Source organism: Lygodium microphyllum, chromosome 21 (genome assembly GCF_053477565.2).
Source record: "Lygodium microphyllum isolate KBCC chromosome 21, Lygodium_microphyllum_v1.1.10, whole genome shotgun sequence".
Classification (NCBI taxonomy): Eukaryota; Viridiplantae; Streptophyta; class Polypodiopsida; order Schizaeales; family Lygodiaceae; genus Lygodium; species Lygodium microphyllum.
In genome coordinates, this window is record NC_141155.1 from 99059677 (window position 1) to 99079979 (window position 20303).

The following is a 20303-nucleotide window of genomic DNA, read 5'->3' on the forward strand; positions in this document are numbered from 1 at the left end:
CAGCTTGCAATGTAGCTGGTCTTTGCAGCTCCACAAGCTTACGAACTTCTGGTTGTAATCCTCTGAGAAACACCCCCTTCTGAATGCCATCATCTAGATTATGGTTAGTCCATCTCTTCAGGATGGATTCCATTCGTGAGACATAAGCTTCTACTCTTTCTCCAGAGGACTGACTTAGGTTCATAAATTCCTCTCGCATCCGCTCTTCAAAACCTTCACGCCTGAATTTAGTGAGGAATGCCAACTTCAGGTCGTCCCATGTGCCAAAAGTTCCTGCTACTTGTCTCTCATACCACTGAAATGCCACGCCCTTGAAAGTAGTGGGGAATATTGCTAACCAATGCTCAAGGGTTATGGCATTGTTAGCCACACATGCTACCATAAACTCCGCTACATGACGATCGGGGTCTTCATTGTACTCTCCCTTAAAAATTGGCAATGGGACTACATTCATTGGCCTGTCATCAATATTTCCAGGACGGATCTGGCTTGGAAGTGGACCTCCAGCAGGAGGAGGAAGGGCTTGATGTGCCATTGGGACTTCTGTAAAGAGTTCCGCAAGGGCGTCAAAGGCAGCTTCTGCTGCGAGCTTGTTCTCGACTCTGATTTTTGCTTTCTCTCTTCTCACGTACCTCTGGACTCGTTCTAACGCTTGCCTCTTTATTGTGTCATTCATCAGGGGGTTGGCTCCACTATGTTGTTAGTGCTCCATAGAGGGTTAACAGAAGGCTTCAGTCTCTGGAGGACTCTCTTGCTAACATTTCTTCTACTTCTTCCTTTTCAACGTCCCTGAATTCTGCTTTCATGCCACTGCACAGAGGAAGGTATTCGATTTTGAAGGTGTCAAAATGCATACATCTGAGCATTGTGGTGGTGCCATCATCATAGTAATGCTAGCTTCTGATGGTTTCAAGAGTGTAGGTTGTGAAAAACACTCTGTCTACTAACTTCCAGTGGGTTGCCAATTGAACAAACAGAAGATTATCAATGTACCAAGCATCCCATGTATCTTGCTGTTGAGCATCTACGAACAAATTCCAACTCTTTTCCTTCTTGTCTCTGTGAAACTCCACAGACCAAGACTCCTGAAGCTTCTTCACAATCTCCCACTTGATGATGTCTGGAAACTTTTCAATGAAGGCCAAATCTTCCATATATGGTCATTCTCTCTGTTCTGCTCTTCAGTTTCTTTCCAAACAGTTTGCCACCAAGATGCAAGTTTTTGCTGCTTCAACAGGAAGAGGAAACTGTCCACCACATAGAGCATGCATCATGATAGTGATGTGTTTCCGCCATTATGGGATGAACTTCTTGTGAAAAGTGGCTCTGATTATGAGAAATTACAACTCTTTAGTGAAAGAATGAACTTTACAAACATCCATTGAATTCTTCTCTTCTTAGCAATGCCAATTCCTTCATTTTCAGCCTCTTCTGGTGCTTGTTGATGGCAAGATTCCCCAGCTGTGCATCAAAAACATGGAGCCCCAAGAGGAACACCAAGGAAAAGGGAATTCTCTTGCAAGAAAATCTATCTTGCAACATCAACAAGCTTTTTTATTAGGTTTCATACGATCACAATGAAGAAAAGAACACCAGGCACAATAAATCTTCATGCAACATCATGTAGATCTCCCACGGATTTGATAGAATCAACCATATTCTTCAATATCTTCACAAAATCCATCAATAGAACAAAGAAAGCAAAGGAATACACCATCTTTGAATGGAAATACATCACATAGTATTCATCTTCAATATCTTCATAGTCTTCTCTCTCAATCTCTCATATACAATCACTCTGTTTCAGTAGAATTGGCTATCTCTGACTCTCACTCTCTCTCTTCATCAATAATACATCATATCCTCACTACAATCTCTCAAAATCACTCTCAATAATCCTTCTTAGGTCATGGATACCCCTCCCAAGAGGTATGTCTGATATGAAGAGTCACCAGAGCCACTACAGTGTCCTTTCATAGCTCACTACTGTCACTTCACTTCAGTCTTCACTTGAGTCTTCAGCAGCTACTTCTTTCACTTCTTTTAGCTATTTTACACTTGTATTCACCTCTTTCCAAGGCTAGAAAACTTTCCCAAGCTACACTCTCATCCATCAGAACACATATAGAAGCATACAGAACAGTCATAGTACAGTACCAGAACAGCTACAGTACAGAACAGAACAGAGACAAAAGCTCTACAAAAGACCTACAGAAGGTTACAGAAGGTCATCAAAACCACATAACTCATACTTAAACCATTCCAAACTCTCAAAAACTATTCAATAAGCTTTCACAAGATCTCAATCTTCATCAATCAATACTCCATCCCTCCTTACAGAAGATAATCAGAGCAAAATAGAAGCTATACAGAAGGTATATAGAACCAATCAGAACCTATCAGAACATCACAGAACCTCATATCTTCATTGATAAACATCATGAACTTCCAAGACACAATCAATATCATCCAAAACACTCTCAAACCACTTCCAAACCAATCAATCATCTCATAAAATCAACCATTCAGCTCTCAAAAATAACAAAAATCAACCAAAAAACAAGTCATTTCAACACTCAACAGTGTTATTGAAAATTTTCATAACCTTGTATTATCGTGAGCTTTGGTTAACTCTATGTATATATAGGTAAACAAGTTACTAAAGATAACACAAGAGACAATGCAAGAAAGGAAGACATTGAAATTGCTTGCCTTAACACTTCTTCAAGCCAAGAATCAGGTATTACCAGCTTTCTTATGTTGATAATGAGTCATTTTTTGAAATGGTTATACTAACTAATGATATTTGATCACTTGAGTATCAATAGGAGTGATACGCGTACCATCATATGATGATATCTATTAGCCACCCATGCTGAAATTTAGAGAAGAGGGTAGACTTTATGGAAAAAAGCTCTTGGCTGAATACTTTAAAAGCCAACACACTGTCATGCTCGAAAATTATCATCGAGTACATAGGTGGTTTGAATCCTTAAACCCAGATGATCTACGTTATAAAAATGCGGATAAAGAGTATATCATGAAAATCATATCAGAGAATCACCATGAGATTTTACCATTGAAGTTTACTGGATGTGAGTACATATGGAGAGAGAATGACATATATGACTAGTGGAAGGGTACAAAGCAAGATGAAAGAAAGTATTTGAAGAAAAAAGATCTCTTAAAGAAGGTAAGTTGATTGTTACTTTTTTTTATTGGCTTTCCTAATATTTGAGGTGTAGATTCTTAGTTATTGAACTATTAATCTTATGACATATAGAGAGAATTATCCGCATCTCTTGGAGTGGATGATATAGATAAGCTTCAAAATGTATCAAATGACATAACATCATCAATGGTAAGATGATATGATTTATAAGTTTGATATCATAAGTGTAGGATTGGTTCTTTTTCTCCCATACTCATTTAGGGGTGTCTATTGATGGTGGCAGAGTGAACCATATGTTGCTACTATTGATTCTAATAAACTTGATGTATACATTCCTATCATGGATGATATTGCGAATGCACAAGGTTTGGAAAAGGTATCTTATAATCTTAAATGTTTATCATTTTTGTACTTGATTCCATATATTTTGGAGACATTTGATGTATACACATGATCTTATTTTGTTGATGTAGCCTCTTGAAGAAAGTAGCTCCTTTGAAGGACAACAATACAAGCAAACAGATTTATCACTGCAGGTAATGCTTTTAAGCTTATATCTAATAACTTTCTTTGAGAATGTCTCTTATACAAATACTTATACATTAACTTTCATTTCCCATAGATGAATATGTTCGTGGAGGAAGAAAAGAGCTTTGAAGAATTTCAATATTATACATCCGATGAGGTTCTTTGCTTTATATTAAATTTAAGATTGACCATATGATTCATGTTCTTAATAGTATCTTATCCTTTACATGCTTAAAATGTAGGATGTTGAAAATGAAGATGAGATACTTGGTATGGAAAATTGTGCCAGCTTTTCAAAGTTATTGTCACATGGTTTAGACAAAATAATGTACTCAACTAAACATCAAGAAACTTTGGAACAAAGTATCCATAGTTCAAGCAATGATAAGGTATATAACTTTTTTTTTCTATATAAATGTTTTTAATGTGATTACTAATTTTTGTTTTGAATGTAGGCTAATCCAGATGATAACATTAATGAAACATCTCGAAAAAGTCAAAGAAAGAGGAAGGTATTTGATATATGTTTGTGAGAGAACAATAGCGTCATAGTTTAGTGAATAACTAAATATATGATTTATTACATAACTATTTATTTTATGTGTTGACTAGCCAAGTGAGAATATGAATGATCTTTTGCAACAAAGGAATCAATGAAAAAGAACCAAATGTGCTAGATGTAAATGTTTATATTTTTGTTTATGTCATACATGAAAAGTATAATCTAATTTTTTAATTTTATTTGAATTAGGAATTTAAAGGTCTCCCAAAGCAAGGCATTGAGATTAACATTTCAAATGATACTTAAAGGGTAACTTTATTGTTGATTTATATTTTAATTAGATATATATAATTGTAGTCATGTAGTTCAATTTGTAGCTTTGAGATTAACATTTCAAATGATGTTTAAAGGGTAGCTTTATAGTTTATATATATATATATATATATATATATATATATATAGTCATTTAGTTAAATTTATGGCTTTTTATATTATAATTCGTGTCATTTAATTATCTATACATAGTATAATAAGTTACTTATTCTCTTTTTGTTATTCAATGTAGGTTCATATGACAAAAGAAAACATGGAAACCATACTTTTGAAGTATCTTGGTGTGCCTATAATTCATGATATGTACTTTTCTTTAAAGAGTACATACATGAATCTCAAAAAGATTCAAGCTAGCTTTCTAGATGTCTTGATTAAGGATACAAAGAAGCTAACAAGTGATGATATGATTAAGGAGATTATTTATTGGCTACTAGAAAATGGTAAAGTTGTATTAAACAAAAATAGCAATGTGCTTAGTCTAGATGATGTGGAAGTTTTAGCATAACTTCTACTTTGAGTTAAGAATTTATTGCTTTTCAACATATTGGAGATTTGAGGGATTACTCAAATATTTATTACTTTGCAACATATTGGAGATTTAAGGGATAAAACAATCAAGACACACATGTTGCTTAATTAGTTTTTTGTTCTATGCTCCTTTAAAAGTATTTTTATTTTTCTTTTGGTTGCTAGAAGTAGATGTTGATGTCTTAATTTGTTTAATCTATTTTGATCATTAGATGTATGTTATTGATCCTTACTTAGAAATGATGACATTTTCTATATAATTTTCTAGTTAAAAATTTATTGTGTAATTTCTTGTTTGATATTAGCATGTCTAAGAGTAAGGGCAAAGTAGATAAAGTGATAAGAAAAAAAGAGAATTCCCACGGAATTCCCTAGTTGAAAGTACATATAAGTAGGGAATGTAAAAATAGGAAAAATGAGAGATTTCCTAGTAAGAGTACCTAGGGAATCACCTCTAGAATTTTTTTCCTATGTATGGAATATTTCCTATATATGAATTATTCCCTACATAGAAAATTTTGTATTTTCCTATGTAGAAAATATTTCCTACATACGAATTTCCTATTCCTACATAGGAAAGGTCTTATGTGATTCCCTACTTATTCCACTAGGAAATGTCCCATTTTTTCTAGTTTTTACTTTCCCCACTTATATGTATTTTCAACTAGGGAATTCCATGGGGAATTCTCTTTTTTTCCTATATGGGGATTGATTGAAAGTTCCTTGTGAATTAAGTCTTTTTAGACCCTTGGATCTAGCGTGTTTCCATTTTCTTTTTTCTCCCAAACGCTCCATGAGCATCTTTCTCCATCTTCAATACCAAAAAACCCATGCACTTTTTCCTAATCTCTACCCTTTGCTTCCTTAAAGCATGTGCACCCCCGTTTACCCCAAAAAATACACATTTTTGCCTCAAAGTGTGTTACCCTTTAGAAATGTGAAATGATTCTAAAGAGCAATATCGATTCATCATATGAAGGGAAGCACGGTGTTTTGAGTGAAAAGTAGATACATATTAACAATACATTCATTTATATAGCTGATATTGATATTGATATCAAAAGCTTTAATTATATTTATGTCACAAATCTTCATTCTTTTGAGAACCAAATTGAGAGACTCAAACATGCAACAAGCTCGATATCAACAAAGGAGTACAAGGCACTAGGCAAGTCTTTTAGTGAGCCATAATAGAAGATGCGACCTAACATGACTCTGGATTCTGTGCTTTCAAAAACAGAAGAAAAATCTTTGATCTCAAAGAGCTTTCTTTTTTTTCAATTCCTTGGAGTTCGTATCATGTGTAAAAGCCTTGACACACGAGACAATTTGTACATTGTAGAACGAACTGAGCATTGTAGAACGCCTGTACCATAATGGAAAGTTTTCGACGCTGATTTCGGGGCAATGCGCGTTCCACCTTCACAATATTGGGGCAGATTGAACCGCGCAAACATAAACATCACAAGCGTTGCGGCCACTTCGCTCGATAAGCGCAGAATGGCCCGTGCGCCAGCTGATCTCACTCCATGAATCCGGCATACCCCTCAGAGATGGACCATGGATGTATATTGGAGGCTCTGCGTCACCAGTACGGGGGCTAATACGCCTTCACAAGGGGGTACGACGGGACAGAGTAAATCCCACAGACACCACGAGCATTGCCAGTGCTACGCTCCATAAGCACGTAGCCATCCATGCCCCAGCTCTCGCTCCACGAGTTCTTGACAATCCAGTAGTCCTTCCCATCTTTGGATCCATAGCCCACGACCAAAACTGCATGGTCCATGTCATTAGGATCGTCGGAACACGACCCACTGAAGACACCCTGTACAATCCAACAAAAGCTGCAAGGGTTACTACATAAGCCGATGTGTGAGGACATGACATGGGGAGGAAGGAAACGGCCGGCCTGCGACATTACTGTTTGACATATAACTAGATGCGTGAATTAAGAGCGAGATAAAGAAATGAATACGTCAGAATAGAGCTGGAAGTCGCGGGTTCCCGCGTTGATTGCCACGCTAACAGGCTGTTGCGCAACGGCGCACATGAGGGCCCCCTCGTCGTTCGGTGTCACATCCTCGTAACCGTCAATGCTTATGACCTTCCGTTGTTTCTGCGAGGCGAGAACGAAGTCAATCACATGCATGTAGGTAGCCTCCAGGCTCCATGCATGTAGGGTGATGAATTAAAGTAGGCAAGGATGTATGGAATCGGTGCAGAACCAATATTGTTACCAGAATCCAGTTGCACATCCTTGTTTTGCCATTAGCGCTGACATAGGGATAAGCTTGCTCTGAGTTGATCCCACCGTTGTTGAGTACCCACTCAAACGCAGGATCCATGAGTCCACCATTGCAGCCAAAATTGTTTTTGGCGCAGCTCACTAGCTCCTGTTCGGAGAGGCTGATAAGCTTACCGGTCGCGATGGCATAGGCCCCCTCCATGGCTCCAGTGGTAGAGAAAGCCCAACAACTACCTGTAGATCAGAAGGATACAAAGTTAGGGCGGTTGGAGTGTAGATAAGAGAAATGATAAGCAAACAAGCTGGCGGGGAGTGCAGATGAAGACGATGGTGATGATATTGACATTGCTATATACACTGCAACAGCACTGTCAAACTTGATAACATATCGAGCCAGGTAGGAATTTCCAATGCAATGCACATGAGGGCCGATATTAGTACAGTATAGCAATGATATTGTATAGAACTCTGGATGAGAGCGCGATCAGGCATACCGCATTGTCCCTGATCCTTAACAGGTGTGACGGCACCCATGTCTCTCCAGTCCACGGATTTGGGGAGGCTGTCGCGACCGCAGACAGCCCGGGCAGAGCCTGCGCCGGGACGATGATCAGAGCCGGTGCTTAATTTCAAGCCGAGGTGCTTGAGCTTGAACTCTTCAAGGGTGAGGTCTGCAAACTGGTTGAGGCCAAGCCGGTAGGCCCGCCCATCAGCTGGGTAATGAATACTTGTAAGCTGCTCAGGATCATCATCGACAAAGTTAAGCTGATGCCTGTCGTTGTGGTTGTGCGCGTAGAAGAGGTTGTCCTTGAAGATCCGGAAGCGCTGCTGCCTCTCCGACTGCGGCGCTGCGCTGTAGTTCTTGGCGTGCACGAACGCCCACTGCTCGAACAGGCGCAGAAGATGCGCCTCCGACAATAGCTCCTCTCTTTTGGTGCTCATGAACATGTTTATATCATTGCGGCCGCTGACATGAATATTATTGTCGTCTGACATCATGATATTGTACTGGCTTGCAATATTACAGGCGCGGTCGGCGCTGCATGACAGGCTGGAGTATAGTACAAAGGCGCACAGCAGGAGGGACAGGCCAATAGGGCGAGCCATAGGGCCTATCGGGATTCGGGACTCGGGAGGAGGAAAATGAGTGTGTGTTTTCGTTATTTCGGTCGTTCGTGTGATGGAGAATGTCAGAGATTGTTGCCTGCCTTTAATTTACGACGAAGTTGCTGCCGCCCGGCGCCCGCCGACTCAAAATCAATGCCAGTCGGAATCCTCCATCGTAGGAGTTAAAGTGCTGCCACACGCTGTGCCTTCGACTAGGAGAAGTTAGAACCTCAAATTGGAGGAGTTGCACTTCCATTGAAATTTGACATTCTTCAAGTTTATTTGCACTCTAGGTCACTCTCTTTCCTAGGTGAAATTAGGCTGGGATATCACCGACAATAGGCAGTGAGCTTGATTCCTCCTTGCAAGTCACCCATAATGGGCAGTAGCTCTCATACAACTCAACACTTTTCAAAGTTACTCTTAGAATGAAAGGCTCTAGGCCACACGTTATGACTTTGATAAACAAGACTTATGAAATGTTTTGTTTGTCCGTGTGTGGCAACACTCTTAAAAGTTTGTATTACCCATTTTTGGAAGGCCTAATGGCAAGGCGCATTACTTGTAACTTCTAAGTGACTATCAATTAAAAGTCTAGCAAATACACATGCACTATACAGGTAGCTATAGTGTATAGCAAGTTGGTACATTAGCAATTGAAGTGCAAGACGTCTCTAAGAGCTGGGTCGTGCCAAGGGTTTCCTAGGCTTCCAGAAAAGCTTCCTTTTCCCCATTAGCATTTTGGTTGCACTATGAGGGGAGGGAAGAGAGTGCCAAGCAGAACTAAGATTCCAACCATAAAGAATGGATGATGATTTATTACTATTGCGGGTCAGTTTGGCGCAGAGAAAAAGGAAGGAAGATGATTCATTACCACTCTAAGCATTCCATTAGCACCGAATATTTTCAGCGTGTTAGTGGGATGAGGGTGGGGGGAAGGAAACCCTATTAACCCTGCTTACATTGGGTGAGACTAAGGGCTAATAGAGGAAGTGGGATTCTCCTCGACTTAGCTCTGCAACAAAGAACTCTATAAGGATTTAGAGAGCAACTCGAAGAACCTCCAAAGGAATGTGCTTGCAAGAGTCTTTGAGGAGGCTATACAGGTGGATAACTTGCTTAGAGAGAGAAGCTCTAGGGCTACGCAACAAATGAGAAACACCTTTAGAAACACCGAGAGAACTACAACACTTAGCGAACGAACAGTCCCCCACAACAAACAAGATAAAGGAAATAGTATCGACTAGACTCAAGCGATAGCAAGCTCAAGTTTGAGCTGACGAGACTGTAGGAGTCACTCTAAAAGCCAGTACGATCTCACACACAATGTATGCATTGTGGAGGGAATCACCTACCATTTGAATGTCCTGGTCCTAGATCCTAGCCTTGTGCCAATTACGAAATATTTGGGCATGATGCTATGCACTGTGGATTGCCAAGATGGTTTCCATACCAGCAACCTTACACTCAACCATACTACCTAGGAGTTAGGTAGCCTTACTTTGGAAGGGGAGTCTATTTGGCTTTGCCCGCACTTAATGATTCAAAGCTAGCCACCGACCGCAAGGACCTATAGTGACTTATCCACCAATAGGAATCCCTAGAACTCTAGGACCTATAGTGACCCATCCACCAAGGGAGACTCTAGTGCACTTCGTAGAGGAACCACTGCAGGAAGATTGATATTGAAACCCTTATGTCTCTTATGACGAGGAGGGTAATCCCATGTTGATGTACTTTAGGCCTATGCCGGTCATGGCTTTATGTAGAGTGCGGAAGAGATAGAGGCTGAGGGGGAGAGTAGAACCATGAGCCCATAGCACGTTGACATATGACCATCCAGGGCATATCTCATCTTGTTGACCTGAAAAGGAGCAAGCAAATATAGAGAAGGATGACTTGAGGTGCCTTGAATGCGGAGTTACACACCTTTTTTGTCGATTATCTAAGGTGAAAACTTTCCACTAGTTTAGCAATTGTACTATCTGTGCCGCTTGGACTCATTTTTGTCGAGTCACTTGATAATGATGCTACATCCATCCCCATAAATATCATGACATGAGCCTAAACAAAGCATGCCAGTATCTGATTGCCTAGACCTAGCAACCTAGATACATCCTCTGTAGGAAAGAAGATCCGACGAAGGAGAAGAAAGAGGTTTGAGGCAAAAATGACACTTAAAAAAGAGAGTGTGACCACCTTAGCAAAGGAAAAATAGGTTATGGATGCCGAGGCAGAAACATCTACTCCAAAGATGAGGAAGAAGGGAACTGTTAAGGTTGGAGAGTACCTTGACCTCAACTAGCAACTAAAGGTTGAGGATAAGGTCAAGGAATGGATAAATAAAGTACAAGCTACTTGCGAGATGCTAAACCTATCATTGAGGATGAGATCAATGAACTCTCAACCATGAGCCCACCAGTCTCTCCCACATACTTAAGAGTAGGAGAGGCAACTTCACCACATGCACATCCGCAAAGGCAAAGCATGGATACCATGAATAGACGGTCTATCCAAGACGATTGGTAGGAAGCCCATGAAGCAGAGTGGGGAAAGTCAGTCGGCAACTTGCTAAGCACACTAATATCAACTCCTATGACATTGTCACTAGGAGAATTGCTTACGAAAGCCCTCGCACTGTAGCAAGGGTTGAAGTGATGGGTAGAACAAATTAATAAACATGAACTACAAGACGTACTTGATCATGACGCCATGACACATATACCAAGCCTAATGCTTAATCCAATATATAAGTCTCCACAAGTGAATGCCTTTTGGAAAGGCACTGAGCTACATGCAGTCTTGCCTTCATTGCCCTAGGAGATACTACGCGAAAGGGGATAGTAGACACATGAGTAGGAGTTAGTGTACTTAGCCATGAAATCTTGCAAGCTTGGGGAAATCCACTGGTAGAAACTACATGGTTCAATGTCACTCTAGTGAATGGAATGCAGGTTAGATGTTCCAGAGTCCTGAAGGATTAGCCTTTAACGATAGCAAGAATCCAATTCTTCGTGAACTTCATAGTCATGAAGGGAGTGGATTATAATATCCTGCTAGTCCTTAGATGAGAAATACTTGAGTGATAGAGGATTGGGGCAATGGCTTGATATTCTTAGGTAATAGATTAGAAGCAGTTTGAGTAGAGATGGACACTTGGAAAACCTCACCAATGGACCTAGATGCCATCTTTGCCATACTAAAGGGTGACTCAACGGCTAGAAGCGAGTATGGACCTATAATGAAGTACATTCCTTGTCCTGAGGATGAGCGTGATTGGATTCATGCCTTAACAACCATTGATCTCCCATTCTTAGAGGATGAGGATGAATATAGGAAAGCTATAGATCTAGGTGTCCTAAGATTTTACTCCCTTCCGAAGCTAATGGAGCCATCAGATTTGGATTCTGAGTAGCAGAGAAGGTGTTGTTGTTTGGATACATGTTTTTGTTCTACGAAGGAGCTTCAGGAGATCTAATGCCTGGAGATTTCTTCTGAGTAGTGCTAGACAAGGGATTACAGGTTCTATCAATACATATTGATTTGATTCATTGTGTTTTGTCTTTGTCGTGTTTACATCTTATCTATTCTTTTTCTTCTCTTCCATCTCCTACCTCTACTTCCTTCTACCTGTGATCCTTGATGGATTCAACCTTTTGACAAAAACCCCTCCGACATTGGTTGGAACCCAAATCTGACGACTCCTTAGCTTCGAAAGGGGGGTAAAACTCTAGGACACGTGGCCAGGGATCTCCCAGATCACTTCTTCTTCTTCCAATTCAAAGTCCAGTTTTCAACCTGTCAACAGCGATTGCGATGTGTGCGATTTTGTCAATCTATCTTTTTAATGAAAAAGCTCATAACTGGCTGAAAAAGCCACTTACTTTTTGCACGCCATCCTAATCTAGAAGCTTTTTTAACTTTTTTTGGACTTTTACAATAAATAATATAAAAAATAGGCACTAATACTAATGACTTAGATCACATTAACTCTCTACATCAATAAGAAAGTCGGATGATGATGCACTCCAGAGTTTTTCACACTGCGCTCGCATAGTGGCACGAAAATGTTTAAAAAAATTTCAAATTGAATATTAGTTTTCACTTTAATGAGGATGAGCAAGTTCTTCATTATGAAAATATTTGTTACCTTTATGGCAGCCTAGATTTCTAGGTTTGATGTGACAACGAGAATATAGCGACAATGACTTATTAACAATTTTTTTAATATTTACTTACCGAAATATATATTTTTAAAAAATGTAAAAATTTATTTTATTTCTCAAATTATTTTCTTTCTCTAGGATCGCTTACATGGCATTTTCGAGACCTCAAAACTCCCATAATGTAGGTTCGAAATACATAATCTTTGACAAGTTTGGAGTTCATTTGCAAAAACTTCAAACTACCCCCAAATTTTGTGGGAATATTTTGGTTAAAGTGCCTTACAATGCCTTTTGTAAAGCTAAAATTTCCCCTAATGATGTACATTTATAAGAGCCTTTCTCACACTAGATAAAAGAGCCCATCATGTTTACCCCTCCTTGTTAATTGTTAGAGCATAATTATGTTCAACAGCATCCCACATTTGAGCAATGATGCAATGTTATCTTGGGTCCTTATATGCATCATTTATATTTGGATTTCCTATGTATCTTGCACTAAGGCCATTGGTTTAGCAAAATACTTCTTGAGTCTATAGCCATTTACTCTTCTTCTGTGAAGTGTAATATCAAGGTCTTTTAGTTAAAATGTCATGTTGATAAACTTATGATATATTTGGAATGGTCCCTACAACCTCAAATAAGATTTAGTTTGGAAGGTACTATCCAAAGTACTTTTGTATCTTTGAAAAATGTCACCTTATTTAATACTGTTCTATTTGACCTTCTCATTAATTCCTTGTTTCTTCTCCAATAGATTCTTATAATGCTTCTATGCTTGCAATCGGCCAAGTTCCATCTTTTGTAGATTAAGAAGTCCTTCTTACAGCTTGTTTCTAGCTATTGTTGGTAAACCCTCCATGATATGAGAAGAATTTATTCTACTAACCATAACAATTGAGCCAAACTTGTTATCCATTCAGTAATGGATCTTAAGCTCTTAAGCACTAAGTATTGACAAGAAAGAACATGGAAAATGTTTCTCTTTTACCAAACTGATACAACTAATGGATGAAATGTCTATCCACTTGCACTTCTATGAGCTTGGGTGGTGATCTAGATAGATATCAGATGGAGGATAGAGAGCGTAGAAGGTACATAACAACGTACCCAATGGCTATCATACATTCATATATACAAGGTGGATCCATAATGTGGATGGTGGGTATATTCAAAGTGGATGGTAGATGGAGATATAAAGTGAATGGTAGGTGAAAAAAAGGTGGATCCATATAGTGAGAGGTAGAAAAGGGAGGTGGAAGGATAAAAATGTTGAAAAGTGGTACACATGTATGATATTAAATATCCTCCATAAATAAATATGTAGAATATTAAATATCCTCCAACATGGTTCCTCTTGACTCACCACTCACATGGCCCATCCAAACTATTAGCCATTGCTCAAGAATATTTCCTAGATCCCCATAACATCACTCACTATCTATGATTACCTCCATAAACTCTTTTCCACTTGACCTAACCATTTGGTCTTCAAGTTTAGACCCCTTCTAGTGTCCAAATTAGGAGCCCTACCAATGCCCAATGCCCATCATCACTTCTCCTCATTTGGGGGAATCAATATATTTTACCTTTGGAGCATATGCAAGTGACTGAGAGGTGGGCAATTCAATTTCTCCAATATGATTAAACTTTTGACATTTTTTTGGTAAACTCCATGTGAAAAGAGAATGTGAGAGTTTAACACTATGGGAGACTCTCAATCTAAAGCAAATATGGCAGCATAAGAAGCTATGAATCGGAATTTTCTTGTGTTTGAAATGTATATGCAAAAAAAAGGCTACATCACAAGGGGGAGTCATTTTATGAATATATGCATGCATCATATAGGTTTAACATAAGAGATTTCTCAATTACCATTTTTACACCTTTTTTACATACAGAAGGGGGCCATATAAAGGGATTATTTATAGATTGAATAGAAAAGAGTTTTATTTTATTTAGGAAAAATTCAAGATAGAGGTATTCATAAATATGCCTTGAACATATATAGTGAAGCCCTTGAGCTACATCAAGATTGGACATAGTAGTGATAAAGGTGCTTTGGTCAGTTGTAGGCAAGGTGAATCAATTTTCAAGGCCAATATGTATCCAAGTATCTTAAAATTATTGCAGGGGAAATGGAACTTTATAGAGTTCTTGAATATCAAATGATTTAGTACTTCAAACAAATTTTATTTATAGAGATAAGGTGGCATGTAAGAGTTATTCTAGTATATCATGGAACAAAAGGCACTTATGAAAGAATATTTCATGGATGATTTGGAATGGGTAAAAAATGGCTTTCCTTGAATGGGTTGTTAAACCCAATAAGGGATTAGCAATGATAGAAGTGTTACAAGAATTTGAGTATAAATATGTGCAATTTTCAAGAAGAGAACAATTGACTCTTGAGGTGAAAAAGATTAAACTATTTCTTTAGGCAATGGATTCTGCACTACAATCAAGTCTTGAGGAGATTTTGGAAGATAAAAGTATAGAGAAGGGGCTAAAAATTGATTGGAAAGGTGTACTTCTATGCTTTTAAAATACATATACAAAATGAAATTATGGTTATTGCAACTATTGCTCTAGTTCCAAATAAGACAAGGCAATCAAGTAAATAGTCGATCAATGTATCTCCAAATAAGTACAAATCCATTTTAGTAGAGAAATTAGTACAAGGAATGCAAAAATTAAAGGTAATAGTTGCAAATCTTGAAGAAAAAGAATAATCTTTTGGACAAATGCCTCAAAATCAAGAAGGCTACTTTACAACTGTATTTGGTGTGACAACACAAATTATGCCCAAAAAGACTGTGATACTTTCAAAGATGCATAGATAAAGTATGTATATTTAGAAATATAGTAATATCGATTTGCAAAAAATATGATTTCTACATGGTACCAATTTTAGGAAAAGTAGTATGAGAAAAATAATGAAAGACATGTTAGGAAGAGAATTGTTTTTTGTTGATGTTGAAGCTACAACTTATAGTTTGCAAGTAGATAATATCTCAAGGAAGGATACAAGAAGGGAAGCTATGACTCGTAAGAAGATTTAACTTTGGTCTTACACAAGACAACTAAGAAAGGGAAGATTATTAGGAATGAGGCAAATCAATTAGGAGATTCTACCCTATGGAGTCAGATGGCTAGGTTCAGTACATGTAACCCTCTATATCATATTTGTTCAAGGCCTATTTAAAAACAATACAAGATATAGGCCTCATACAAACGTTCAAAGCAACGAAAATGTTTATAAAAAAATTTATCCCCGTTGTCGCAAACAACGTCGTTATTAGCAATGCCATAGAACAATCACTACTATTGTTGCTATATGCGTCGCGCGACACTGATAGCGACGCATATAGTGACGATTTGCAATGCCAATAGCAACACGTGCAATAAATTTGCGAGGCTAATAGCAACGGTAACATGGAATTTTTTTTAAATGGTAGGGTAGTAAGCTACCCTGCCACATATATCACTATGTGCTTTATTTGGGCCATACAAAATAGTTTTAGTAATGTGTACAATGCTCGTGTAAATAAAGGCAAAGTGTACTTGAATCATAATATTGATACATGAAATAAATGCATGATCACATAATGAAAGTGACTGGTACAATCATGGCAAGATACTACTACTACATAGAAAATGTCTACACATATCACGTGATAAAAAAAGAAGAGTATGTGAGCTCCAAGGATCCAAGGGCGAGCTATAGATCCTCGCCATCTGAAACCTCGTCCCGTCCCAAAGGAGCGTCGAACTGACTCTGCAAAAAAAGAAACAACTACACATCAATCCACCATACAATAATGCATTTTAATTAAACTTAGTAACTACGGACAAGAAATATGAGTGACTTATAGGGCCGCCGCGTCCATACAATCGATCGATCAATGCAGTGAGACCGTGTCTCTCTGCATATTAAGTCTCAAGGCTAGTGGAATCGCAGTTTGTAATGGAGTGCTACAAAGAAAACAAAATACAATTGTTAGAAACACGATTGTCAGTACAAAGGATATTACAAAAAAATAAGCAAGCAGAACAAAAGAAAAACTTACAAAGTCCTCCAGATATGTCTTTGTGGCCGCCACTCCTAAGATCATGGACCACTCTGGCCTCTAGTCATGCCCTTCTCACCTCGCATTGTTGTCTCCAACATCCTGGAGAATCTGTAGCCTCCTTCGTGAGTCGGCGCTATTCGTTCGCGCCTAGCCATTCGGGCTTTGAAGCCCCACTTTTGAGTACCTTGCGTGCGTCCAATCGTCTGTGTGACATGTACGCATGCATGCACTCCATCATCCAGCCCGTGAAAAACCTATTTGTTGCAGCTAGTACCGGAAACTCCTCATGCAAGGATGCTACTATGTAGTGCTTACTCCCCTCCGGTATGTTCTTTCAATGATCCAATACATTATGTCGAAAAACTTATTGGCACAACTCTCTCATATGAGCCATCACCCTCCTCCCCTTATCATTCATGATGATGGCTCCTGTCCTATCATCTACAAGGTAGGTATACCCCTCTGGGATATGCCTAAGATAGGTCCTCTCCCACTTGCGACTACGCTCCTGGGCATATCTAGGAGACCCCTATACATCTGGTGTACCTAGGCGGGTACTATCTCTCCGAGTAGCACCCATAGCGGTGCCACCTACGGACGGCTGAGCAAAAGCTAGAGTGACTGGAGTAGACATCCCCACAGGCATGACAAATCCCACGGTGACGCAACTCCAGTAAAACGAGGAGACGGAGACACTCCGTCGATAACTCCACAGCAACCTCCTGAGCCACGCTCTCTCGAACTGCCACGAGAGCGAGCAGTAGCACTTGTATCCCGAGTCGACTGTGGGCTCACTATATCCAGGTCTCTACAACATCCCCCTAAACCACTCTCTTCGTCTGGCCCAAGTCTAGAGCGTCAACCTCGTCTGAAAATTGAAGCATCAGAGTGCACCGAAGTAGATCTTATAGAACGGCGTAATGGTGTTTGAGACAGCTCCTGGTCCGCCATATCTCTGAATCTCGCTATCTGATCTAGAGACATACGCGTAAAGATCTCCTGTAGCTCCTCGTCGCTCATCCCTCGACTCATCGTGATTATCTAAATATCCACAAAGGTCACCTGCACATACAAAAATTGATGTTAGCATAATCAATCTAAATCATACAAAGCATGGTAATATAAATCTTAACAAATGATCTTACTTAAAATGCATATCTTATGTACCCTTATAAGCGATTCGTCAACGAATTGAGTAGGTGGATGCTCCAAGTATGAAGTACTGTATGGTCCCATGTCAATCTCCTAACACAACTCCGCATACACTGAAAGGTCGATAGACATGTCACCACAAAAGGATGAGTCCATCTCATTCTCAAAGAATTCTTGGAATCATGTATTTTCATCATTGTTATCTAATACTGGCTTCTCTATATACTCCAATCTTTTGGTGGCCTCCACCCCTTGCAATATCGACCCCTCTATTTGCATAATGTCCTCATCTATACTCAGAACATCGCTTTGATCATATACTCTCGCACTTCGGGGAGCTGAAGGTATAACGTACCACCATCGAGGTTATTGGGGGTTTGGATAAAAAATTACATGTTCACAATCACATACAAGAGAGATTTAACTATTGTGACATGTACTATGTCATAATACAATTAAAAAACACATGGATTCATACACATATTCACAATGGGCCGGCAACACAAACGTGTCGTGCAAATCCGTCCATTTTCTTTCAAAATCTAGATGGACCTCGTTGAACTGTTGCTCTAGTTCCTTCAAGTACCACTTTGAACCACTGCACAGCGAATAGAATCATGAAGAAGCTATATTAATCCACCGTGACAATACTTTGCAAGTTCTCAACATACTCCATCTCATCTATAACTGTGTTTGGATCTGTTGCTCATCATTGGCTCTCTTGCTCGAACCTTGCCATGATACCACAATCTGTTGTGGAGTGCATTTTGTCAATACGCTCAATTCGAAAATATCGTCCATGTGACCATGCCGCACTATATATTTTGTACTGTACATTGAAATACTCAATTAGTTATCACATATAGAATATAGATACGACAAATCCTAAACACGTTATCACCTTTGGACTACATCCCCTCGAGAAATATCACTCCTCAGTTTGAAACCTCTGCCCCTTCGCAAGACATTGCAATCAAAGCTCCATGCAACCATCGCGTTGACATAAACCGTGGCATCTCCTTCATGCCCTTGGGATATCGCATTGGTTGATGGTGCGTACTATGTCGAAATTCAGATCGCGCTTCCTCTCGATCTTTCCTAGCTTGTTGGTACCTAGCAAGCCAAGTCTCCATAGAGGCATGGTACAATATACAAAAGCAATTCACTTTCTTATCCATTGTAGCATCCATTATTTTTTCTACCCATTTCCAACCACCACATCTCTGGTCAGTCTATCATCGTCCTTCAGTGACCATAGCATATTGTTGTCTGAATCCACTATTGGTAGCCATTGTGAAATATGCATTAACGCCTCAGACACTAACCAACCTTCAGCCATGCTACCTTTTGGCTAAGCTCATTGTCGCACAAAGCCTTTTAGGGTATTCATGAAGCACTCCAAGAAAAACATACATCATATATGGATAGGTCCAGTAATCTCCACTTCATCTACAAGATGCACAAGAAGGTGGATTTGTATTGTGAGCATGCTTGTAGCCAGGTATTTCTCAAAGAGATAGACCATCTCCACTGCTCCCCGCCTTGCGAATTCAATAGAGGACGTCTTAATCTCCTTCTGTGAGTTCCATTGCACTAAAGTAAATCGCCCCACGTATTTTTGGAGTAAGGCATTCTGTGATCACGATTGGTAGTACAAACTACCACAAACGAGAAAGCATTATGAACAACAACTACAATCCAAATAGCAAAATATGCAAGCCACTTACAATCCATTCGTACTATAAACCTGATATATCTTATGCCAATCATGGGATTTTAGCCCTGATAATTGGTTGTCTTTAGAAAACGCGGACCTGAGAGAACGCATCATACCCGTCGGACTGCGGATAGACTTGACTATTTGCTTCACAATGCGCTTTTCTTAGTGGACAAAACCCAAGGAGCACGAGGTAGCTACAAGCGACCATCAGCACTCGACTGTTGCTAAAGCGCCTCCATCTTGCCTACCTCCTTCAAATCCATTCATACCCCTATAATGTCTCTCTTTCCTGTGATGTGGTCCCATAGCAAGTTGCCCACGTTCTTGAAAATATGCATGGGATCCAACAAGTGGTAGATCTGTAAGTGGGTCCAATATGGCAACTTGTAGAAAACTGAGAACCGTCGCATTCCGTTTGGATGTGACTCCGTGTGGACCATTTTCAGCTCATACCAGCTTTGGGCATTCATATGTGCTGAAGGTCGTCCAAGAAAACCTTCCTTGAGTTCCCATTTTCAGCTCGTACCAGCTTTGGGCATTCATATGTGCTGGAGGTGGAGCCCCAAGAGGAACACCAAGGAAAAGGGAATTCTCTTGCAAGAAAATCTATCTTGTAACATCAACAAGCTTGTTTATCATATTTCATATGATCACAATGAAGAAAAGAACACCAGGCACAACAAATGTTCATGCAGCATCATGTAAATCTCCCACGGTTTTTAATAGAATCAACCATATTCTTCAACATCTTCACAAAATCCATCAATAGAACAAAGA

The 20303-nt window shown here is 39.3% G+C and overlaps 1 protein-coding gene across 1 annotated transcript; it reads right to left on the bottom strand.

Moving 5' to 3' along the window:
- Nucleotides 1-6293: 6293 nt before the first annotated feature.
- Nucleotides 6294-8474, bottom strand: LOC148018346 (cysteine proteinase COT44-like). Its single transcript, XM_087661648.1, has 4 exons — nt 7806-8474; nt 7304-7545; nt 7042-7182; nt 6294-6891 (listed from the first exon to the last, which is right to left on the bottom strand). The coding sequence occupies exons 1-4, from the start codon at nt 8416-8418 to the stop codon at nt 6664-6666; spliced, it is 1224 nt and encodes a 407-aa protein (XP_087517774.1). The 5' UTR covers nt 8419-8474; the 3' UTR covers nt 6294-6663.
- Between the last annotated feature and the right edge of the window lie 11829 nt (nt 8475-20303).

Coding starts and splice junctions, on each gene's coding strand:
- LOC148018346 (XM_087661648.1), bottom strand. CDS start 8,418: ATGGCTCGCCCTATTGGCCTGTCCCTCCTGCTGTGCGCCTTTGTACTA. Junction 7,546..7,805: donor TAAGGATCAGGGACAATGCG/GTATGCCTGATC, acceptor TCTGATCTACAG/GTAGTTGTTGGGCTTTCTCT. Junction 6,892..7,041: donor ACTTCCAGCTCTATTCTGAC/GTATTCATTTCT, acceptor TGGATTGTACAG/GGTGTCTTCAGTGGGTCGTG.